Consider the following 10,696-nt stretch of genomic DNA (forward strand, 5'->3'; position numbering starts at 1 on the left):
TTTGACATTTAGGGCTCTTAAGTGTCAATTGACTTATATAACAAAAGTTGTGGATATAGGTCCACGTTTTGGTATAGCCCCCATATAACGGTACCCCCGATTTACGGTATTTTAACGTTTTTGGCTACATTTTCAGACCGATTTAGCTATAAATTGACATTTAGGGTTCTGAAGCGTCAATAAACTTATATAACAAAACTAGTGGAACATTTGACATTTGAAATTCTTAGTGGTCACCACACCTCTCCACCAAAAATTGTCAAGAAAGGTCGATGTATTGGTAAAGCCCCCATATAAAAGTACCTCCCGATTTTCAGTAATTTGATCCTTTAGCTACAATATTAAACCGTACTAGCAGTAATTTGACATTTGAAGTTCTTAGTGGTCACAACACCTCTCCATCAAAAATTTTCAACATAGGTCCATGTTCGGATATAGCTCCCATATAACGGTACCTCCCAATTTTCAGTAATTTGGCAATTTTAGCTAAATGTAATTTGACATTTGAAGGTTATAGTGGTCACCACACATCTGCATCAACAATTTTCAACATAGCCCCAATATTTTACTTAAAATGTTTAACCGAACGTAGGTCCATGTTTTGGTATAGCCCCAAAACAACCTCCCGATTTTCCGTACCTTAGCTTTATTTTGGACGAACTCCGTAATTTGAAATTTAAAAGCCAACAAAAATTCTGCAACAAAAATTGTTCATTTAAGTTCATATTTTCGTATAGCCCACATACATCCGAACTAGTTGTTAATGACATTTGAAGTTCCCACGTTATGTACCGATTTTCGGTATTTTGAGGATTCTAGCTACAATTTTTAACCGAATTAGGAGTTATTTGACATTAAAGGCTCCCATCAAAAACTGTCAAAATACGTCTATGTTTTATTATAACCCCTATATAACGGTACCTCCCAATTTCTAGCCCACCAAAAATTGTCAACATATGTACATATGTAGTTAAATATAGGCACCATAAAAAAGGGCGTCCCGAATGAAGCATTTTATGTACGTTATCTGACATTTTAACGTACCCACTTAAAGTTAGGGACAAGAATGAAAACTAATTATTCCATTTTAGTTCAGAATATTTTATGGTGGAGGGTATGAAAAGTTCGGCCCGGCCGAACTTAACGCTTTTTTACTTGTTATGTTTCTTTTTGACATTGCTGCCACATCTACCATTTTTCCGTTCCTTTACTTTTCTGGTAAAAATGTTCATGAGAGAGCAATATTGAGCAATTTCGACACTTTTCTCTTTTACCACCCTTACCATTAAAAAAGTAAAGGAACAAAGCTATAATCAAAATTGCAGAGTTTATTATTGCACATTATTATGTCATTTTTACTTAAAAATATGTTCAAAAACTGCATAAAAACATCCGTTATCCTGAAAAATCGATTATCCGTAATGCCTCCGGTCCCGACCATCACGGATAATAGGGGTCCGACTGTACTCGAAAAATCAGCGTAAATGGGGTGAACAAAATGCTTGAAGGGTGAAGTGTGTCCCAGAACATACCCGTCTATGGAATTGAAAAATGGCGCATGTTTTATAAAACCTTTTAGGTGTAAATTGGACTTACCCCCTGTCTTGAACGTAAAGGAACAGAGCTAATAGTGGGAATTCTCGTCAAGTTTTTTCTGGTGGGTATAACCTTATTCCCTAAAAGTGTTCAAGTATTTTTTACTTTTTTCTTTTGTACGACGAAAACTTTTCGCCCCAATTGTACAAATGATAGATGTCAAAACAACATGAGCAATATGGTAACACTGCCACTATCAAAAGTAAATGACGTGTAAGAATTTGTGGCAGATAGTTTTATGTGAAGAAGGAAAATTAAGAAAAAATTTATAAGAAAAATACATGTTCCAGTAGCCAACGTGGAATTAATTTAAAGAAAAACACAATAATAAATAAAAATAAGAAGACAGATTGCCACAAACACACAAAATGTTGACAAATTTCGAGTCGAAGTCGGCACGAGTAAAAGGCCTGTCGTTTCATCCAAAACGGCCATGGATCTTGGCAAGTTTACATAGTGGTGTAATCCAGCTATGGGATTATCGTATGCACACGTTGTTGGAAAAGTTTGACGAGCACGATGGTCCAGTTCGCAGCGTAGCTTTTCACCAACAGATGCCACTGTTCGTATCCGGTGGCGACGATTACAAGATTAAGGTGTGGAACTACAAACAGAGACGTTGTATATTTACATTGTTGGCTCATTTGGATTATGTGCGTACAGTAGCATTCCATCATGAATACCCATGGATTTTGAGTGCCTCCGATGATCAAACAATTCGCATTTGGAATTGGCAATCACGTAATTGTATTTGTGTATTGACTGGACACAATCATTATGTGATGTGTGCCCAGTTCCATCCAACAGAAGATCAAATTGTTTCAGCTTCGTTGGATCAAACGGTACGTGTCTGGGATATTTCCGGATTGCGGAAGAAGAATGTGGCTCCAGGACCTGGTGGATTGGATGAACACTTAAAGGGTCATCCAGGAGCAACAGATCTATTTGGCCAGGCCGATGCTGTAGTTAAACATGTTCTGGAGGGTCATGATCGTGGTGTAAACTGGGCTAGTTTCCATCCCACATTACCGCTTATTGTATCGGGTGCTGATGATCGTTTGGTGAAATTGTGGCGTATGAATGAATATAAAGCCTGGGAGGTGGATACCTGCCGTGGCCATTACAACAATGTTTCTTGTGTATTGTTCCATCCACGTCAAGACCTTATCATATCGAACGGTGAAGATCGCAGCATTCGTGTTTGGGATATGACAAAACGTCAATGCTTGTATACATTTAGACGAGATGGTGAACGCTTCTGGATTTTAACTGCCCATCCTTCCTTGAACCTGTTTGCTGCTGGTCATGATGGAGGTGAGTTGTTAATAAAATACTTCAAATGTTTAACATATTTTCATATACTTCTGTTCTTCTTGCAGGTATGGTTGTTTTCAAATTGGAACGTGAACGTCCTGCCTATGCTGTGCATGGCAATATCTTGTACTATGTCAAGGACCGTTTCTTGCGTAAACTTGACTTTACCACCACCAAGGATACAGTGGTTATGCAATTACGTGGCGGCGGCAAGTCTCCAGTGCACAGCATGTCCTATAACCCCGCATTGAATGCCGTTCTTTTGTGTACACGCACCAACAATTTGGAGAACAGCACATATGACTTGTGCCAAATACCCAAGGATGCCGAATCTCAAAGTGAAAATGACAGCAAACGTTCATCGGGTATCACTGCAATTTGGGTGGCCCGCAATCGTTTTGCTGTTCTCGACCGTAATCAGCAACTTGTCATCAAGAACTTTAAGAATGAAGTAACCAAAAAGATTCCCACATTCTGTGAAGAGATATTCTATGCCGGCACAGGTATGTTGCTTATTCGTGATCCTGAATATGTGACATTGTATGAGGTACAGCGTCTTGTATCTGTGGGATGCATTAAACTACCCAAGTGCCGTTATGTTGTCTGGTCCCCCGATATGTCCTTGGTGGCTTTGTTGTGCAAACACTCGGTCACTATTTGCGATAGACGTTTGCAGTATCTCTGTACCATACAAGAAAATTGCCGCGTTAAGTCCGGAGCTTGGGACGATTCTGGAGTGTTTATTTACACCACCAGCAATCACATCAAGTATGCCATTACCAATGGTGATCATGGTATTATTAGAACCTTGGATTTACCAATTTATTTGACTCGCGTAAAGGGTAATCAGGTGTTCTGCTTGGATCGTGAATGCCGCACTCGCGTCTTGCATATTGATCCTACTGAATATAAATTCAAACTGGCCTTGATCAATCGTAAATACGATGAAGTCTTGCACATGGTGCGTAACGCCCGTTTAGTTGGCCAGAGTATTATTGCCTACTTGCAACAGAAGGGATATCCAGAGGTTGCTTTACACTTTGTCAAAGATGAAAAGACCCGTTTCGGCTTGGCTTTGGAATGTGGCAACATTGAAATTGCTTTAGAAGCTGCCAAGGCTTTGGATGATAAGGATTGTTGGGATCGTTTGGGTCAAGCCGCACTGTTGCAAGGCAACCATCAAATTGTGGAAATGTGTTATCAGCGTACAAAGAACTTTGACAAATTGAGTTTCCTTTATCTTATCACCGGTAACTTGGAAAAGCTAAAGAAGATGAACAAAATTGCTGAAATTCGCAAAGATGTTTCGGCTCAGTACCAGGGAGCATTGGTGTTGGGTGATGTCAAGGAACGTGTAAATATCTTGAAGAATTGTGGTCAAATGTCTTTGGCCTATTTGACAGCAGCTACCCATGGTTTGGATGAGCATGCTGCCAATTTGGCTGAATCCATTACCCAGGAGGGTAATCCTTTGCCTGAAGTGAACCACAAAGCTACTTTGTTGAGACCACCTGTACCGATTCAACAAGTGGAAACCAATTGGCCTTTGTTAAGTGTGTCCAAGGGCTTCTTCGAGGGAGCCATGTTGACACGTGCGGGCACAAGTGCAACTGCCCGACAAGCTTTGAATGTTAATGCTGATGCCGCTCTTGATGTGGGTGCTGGTGATGGTTGGGGAGCTGATGCTGATTTGGGTCTAGACGAGGATGGAGACGAAGAAATGCATGATGCCATTGGTGAAGAGGGTATTGAAGGTGGCGCCGACGAGGGTGCTGGCTGGGATGTTGGTGATGATGATTTGGTTGTTCCCGAAGAGCTGGCATCGAAAATTAAGGCATCTGCTTTGGATAGTGGTTACTATGCTGCACCCAACAGAGGTCTCTCAGCCCCACAACACTGGGCAAATAATTCACCCTTGGTATTGGATCATATTAAGGCTGGTTCATTTGAATCTGCCTTCCGCCTGCTCCACGAGCAATTGGGTATTGTGAATTTCCAACCATTTAAGCCTTTATTTATGCAGAATTATGCATGTGCATCAACCAGTTTTACTGGCATGCCAAATTTGGCATCTCTATGTGCCTATCCTCTGCGTAACACCAATGAAAACAATGCGAAACAACAACGTCCTGCTTTGGGTATCAAGCTGAATGACTTGGTGCAACGTTTACAGGCTGGCTATCAATTGACTACTGGCGGCAAATTCTCTGAGGCCGTCGAGAAATTCCATTCAATCCTAATAAGCATTCCCCTATTGGTAGTCGATACCAAACAAGATATAGCTGAGGCTCAACAGCTATTGAAAATCTGCACCGAATACATTCTTGGCTTGAAGATGGAAACTGCCCGCAAAGGTTTGCCCAAATCTACATTGGAAGAACAGAAGCGCCTTTGTGAAATGGCTGCCTACTTTACCCACTGCAAGCTACAACCTGTCCATCAAATTCTCACTCTACGTACAGCTTTAAATATGTTCTTCAAATTGAAAAATTACAAGACAGCAGCATCATTTGCCCGCCGTTTATTAGAATTGGGACCACGTCCTGAGGTGGCCCAACAAGTGCGCAAGATCTTACAGGCCTGTGAAGTCAATCCCGTCGACGAACATCAATTGCAATACGAAGAATTCAATCCATTTAATATTTGTGGCATTAGCTATAAACCATTGTATCGTGGCAAGCCAGACACCAGCTGTCCCTTCTGCGGAGCCTACTATGATCCACAATATAAGGGTAAATTGTGTAGCGTGTGTGAAGTGAGTGAAATTGGCAAGGACTGTATTGGTTTGCGGATATCAAATTTGCAATTCCGATAAATTATCTCATTTCATGAAAATGCCTACAAGAAGACCATAGTATTTAATATTGCAATTTACACATACATACAAACATATATTTCTGTTTTAAGTCGTTAAATGGAAAATTTTTAAATTTGCCAAAATAAAATGTTTTAATTTTTGTATTACACAAAACCGAAAATGCCCTAACTTTCGAAAGACATTCTATTTTAATTCTATTATTGCCGATTGATAACAAGGATGAAACCTGTAAGGTTTATATCACGACGTAATACAAAAATACATTTCATAATAAAAACATATAAACACGAAATACATTAGTTTCATTTATTTGTTGGTTTTCAACTCTAGAATTGATCAGTTTTGATGGATGAAAAAAATTAGTACAGAAAGAGCAAATATTCGTTAGGTCCACAAACAGAAATGATAGGAGTCTTACTAGGCCAAGGAGTGCAATCACAGTCCAGAATCATTTATAACAACTAATTCTAGCCCTTAGATATTAATGTCGGATTCAAAATTAGGATTTTTATTTCTAGGAGAGATGAGATGGGAAAAGCGGAATTTCCCCCATCTACAAATATACGTCATTTTTAGAAAAATTCTCAAAATGCCGACCCTTTGAGTACGGGAAACTTCATTAAAGCAATTTTTACAACGAAAAATCATTTTTTCGGCGTGAACGCAATGGAATTATCAATACAATATCTAAACGTACTACAAGGAAAGTAACTAAAAATTAAATAAACCCTTTTTCATACCATAAAATTAAAGCCCTAGATAAATTTGTTTCAATACAAATTGATCATTGTAACCTGTATTTTCGAACAAGTCGGTCTTAGAGGTAGTTTACACTATCTATCAATGTCATATGACACGAAATAAAAACATTCCATATCTACCCACGCAGGCATTGTGGAGACGTAATTTTATTACAATTTTGCTGGTGTGGTCGCACAAAGTAAATGGCGTAAGGAAAATCCTCAATATTGCACATATTAGCGACTATAAAATGATGGAAAATTTCATGTCATATGACATTTACATATAGTGTAAACTACCCCTTAGACTAACTACAGGCTGATGAAACTATAGAATTGCACAATAAAATTTCAAAATATATAGATTTACAAATTAGTTACAAACCTTTGTTAAATGTTGTAAATTATTGTGCATCTGTAAATTAAAAGAAGGAGAATTAATTGATATCAATACATATACACACATTTTTGAATTTATATACTTACGCACGCATGCAGGTATAAATATTGCAGCTACCATTCACATAGGTATCGCGAATCTCGACTATGACCATCATAAACTTATCTGGGATATATGGAAGTTGAAAGATGATTTTATATTCGCAAAAAGAATTATTGAATAGGTACAACTCTGGGCCAAGGTTATATGTGGAACAAGTCCAGTTTACGGCCCCTACAGGATGTCTTTGTCATGTCTACTTTTGGCAGGTCTTTGTGTTCTATTTGCAGCGATAGATCTTTTTTTGCCGACGTACATGATGTGAACTTTCAAAGCTCCGTAAATACACCTGATTTTATCTTATTGTGTCAAAAGACAACAAAGGCAATGTGGGTTACATGGTAAAGTTCTTGTAGTCCAAAGCCGATACATCTGGAAAAGTCTGGAACTTTCAATTTGACAATGAATTAAATTTCCTTGTACAGATTCCTTTGGATTTGCGCAAATGCACACACTCTGAGTTATCAAGAAGCCTAATGGATATTTGGAGCCGGCCGACCAAACTATCTACTGTAAAAATTTCAGCCCGATCCGAGAGGTGCCCCTAAACGACATTTAAGCCTTAAATAATTATCCTGTAAGAAAAATTTGTTTTAAAAATCGTCCCAACCTTAATTTTCATACCACAACGAACACATTTGTCATTGGTATCGAAAATGTCAGAATTTAAAGGAAAACGGACGACGATTGGATAAACAGGCGCAACCGAAAAACATGACGTTGAACCGGACATACAAAATGCTATATTCACGATCATGCACGACAACACAAGTTTAAATGCAACACATTATTTCCTCACGAAAGCGATGGATGGAAAATTTTATATCCCGTTTCAATTTGCCATTATACGATTAAAAAACACTGCCAAAAAATAAATTTTGTAAAATTATGATTCGCGACGGCACAATTTAAACAATACAATGTGAATAAACAATTTTGTTGATCAGTCGAATAGAAAAATTAAAGCTCAAAACCGCTAATAACGGCGGAAAGACATGCCAGATTGAATGATTTTATAACTGCGTTCACTCGTTCATATAATGGCGTCGGCGTAAACACGTAGAATCATGGCACAATTAACAAGGTAGATGCATCGGCGCATTGCTACAAAAAAGCAACTTCTTTTGTAATGTAAAATGTCAAAATTTGTAAACAAGGCCAAAAACAAAACAATTCGCCTTGGCATATGAACTTCTCGGCAAATTTATTTGATCTATCAAAACGCATAAACGCATAATCATATGTGGTCTGTTCCAGTACTATTATTATTTTTTTTCTTGCAGTTTCTGGAATAGGCATATGGTCTTTGTTTAGATTTTTCATGGCGAATTCCTAGTTTTTTGACGTTTTAAATTCGATTAGCTGGGCTGACGCTTTTACCTTGGTAATTGTACCATGCGTAGAATGCACAATTTTACATTTAACATGTTTTATAAAACATGCATCATTTAAGTTGTCAATTCCATACAATATCTGTCAAATAAATGAAGTAAACTCACAAAACACATGTTTTAAATTCAAGTGTAAATTGCGTTTAATACACCGTTTGTCAAGGTAATATCCTGTTTAGGTTAATAGTACTTTTACATATTATTATTAATATCCAGATTCCTAGGTGAAACACAGGGCCACACGTTTACATACAACCGGATTTAATAAACCCACTCGGTTTCAACTTCGATTGTGTATACGTCAAATAAATCCCCATAAAAACTGTTAAGCTGAAAGCACATACAACGTTTCAGTAAAGTTTTGCGTTGGGCGTCGACAAAAAAACAACAACAACAGGGCGACGCCGACATCAAAGTCCGGCGTTGATGTGTTTGCCGGCATATATTTCAAATGAATTTGAATTTTTCGCAAAGACATAAAGTAATAAAGACCTGACAAAATGCATGCAACAAAAAAATGTTTACGAAACTATGTATAGAAACATTACCCTTAACAGGTTGCAGTTAATTCAAAATCGCAACCAAGGAGGAACATTTCATGTAATGGTATCAGAAACGAAATTTATATATTCAAGGATGTATTCAAAAATAATTCCATGTCAATTGGATCGGTAAATTCGGTTAAATACGTAAAAATGTATAAAAGAAAAAAATGTTATATCACCATATCGTAACATAACATTATGTTAAATTCAAAAGCCATTCACTGAAGAATGATAGCAAAAGAAATGTCTTATCTTGTTGTATTTATGTCTTTGTTTTTCGGCGTCATGCCCAACAGTGTAAAAACGGCCAAAACGACACAAAACTTTACTCAAACGTTGTATGTGTTTTCAGCTTTAATCCGACAAAAAGCTCTAAAACTATTGGTCTGTTCCTTTACTTTTGAAAGTGGTAAAACCGGCAAAAGTAGCAAAAGTTGTAAACTGCTCCCATATGAATTGTATGGTGTATGAAGTAAAGGAACGCTTTGCGAGTAAAAAGTGGTGAAACTTGAAGATTCTTGCACGTAAAGGAACAGTGCTTATGTTTACATTTACGAAATCCAATTCCATTACTCAAACATCAAATGAAATCCAATCGATTTCAGATGAGTTTTCATTTGACGTATACAGAAAGGAATTGACAGATGAAATCGAGTGGACTTCGTAAATGTAAACATAGTCTAAGGGAATTGACTTTTAAAACTTGTTAATCTTCTTTATGAGGATTTATTCAACGTATGGAACTGACAATTTAACAATATATTAAATTCTGTACAATGTAAACGCACTATAATGTTTTTGACACTTCGACATTTTTGCGGTACGTCCCGTTCCACACTAGAGTGATTTCATTGAAAAAATTGCATGAAATCATGCGTCTCTAGATCGACTTCCATAGTAGATGGTCTGTTCCTTTACTTTTAAAAATGGTAACAGTGGCAGAAAATGGTAAAAGTGGTAAACTGCTATCATATAAATTGTATGCTATTATGGTAACCTCAGGCACGTAAAGGAACAGAGCAAGAGTAAAATCATAAAATTCCTGTAGTGGGGAATTCGATTTAGTCGAAGGTCACACTAGAGTGGTTTCATTGGAACTTTTAGGGATTCTTAAATCGAGTTCTTCACTACAGCAACTTCACGATTTTACTCTAGTATGTAAATCGACCTAGGAACCCTGGATTTCATGCATTTGTTTCAATGAAACCATCTAGTGTAACCAAGGACTTAAGAACGCTTAATTTAATGAAATTTTTTAATGAAATTCACGCTAGTGTGGACCGGGACTAATGGAGTGGAGTTGGAGTCCATGTCGAAAGCTGTACTAGTGATGGGGAGGCAACATAAAAAACCTTTTGGATGCTGAAGCACTTGGGGTTGTATAAAATGCAGAGTAGGAGTGTTATATATGTAATTTCGATATTGACATCACTTTTATTTTATCTGTCAGATGGCAACTCTATTCTCTTTTTACATTCTTTATTTTTTACTAGTTAGTTCTAAGTTTACTCTTGCAACTTGTACATCGCAATCCTTCTTAATGAAATAATAATAAACTGAATTAAATTAAAACTCCAGACTTTAAGTATACAATATTGGTGTCAGAAGTGGACAGACATTATGAACCAGGAGCAGATGAATGCAGTTTTTGCTTCATTGGCGGATGCAATTCGTACGGCTGTGAAGGCCTCGGCACATACGGCGCGTTGAGCGTTGTGTTACAACAACCACATGAAAACTTCAAGAACAAACTTGGCATCACTTACACATTTTGCATGTGGTTGTTGTTTTCA

General features: G+C 37.6%; 1 protein-coding gene across 1 annotated transcript; it reads left to right on the top strand.

Moving 5' to 3' along the window:
• Positions 1-1,739: 1,739 nt before the first annotated feature.
• On the top strand, positions 1,740-6,020 carry alphaCOP (coatomer subunit alpha). Its single transcript, XM_073981092.1, has 2 exons — positions 1,740-2,910; positions 2,976-6,020. The coding sequence occupies exons 1-2, from the start codon at positions 1,965-1,967 to the stop codon at positions 5,723-5,725; spliced, it is 3,696 nt and encodes a 1,231-aa protein (XP_073837193.1). The 5' UTR covers positions 1,740-1,964; the 3' UTR covers positions 5,726-6,020.
• The last annotated feature ends 4,676 nt before the right edge of the window (positions 6,021-10,696 follow it).

This window comes from Musca autumnalis, unplaced genomic scaffold, assembly GCF_047663935.1.
Source record: "Musca autumnalis isolate F117 unplaced genomic scaffold, ASM4766393v1 scaffold_4, whole genome shotgun sequence".
NCBI lineage: Eukaryota > Metazoa > Arthropoda > Insecta > Diptera > Muscidae > Musca > Musca autumnalis.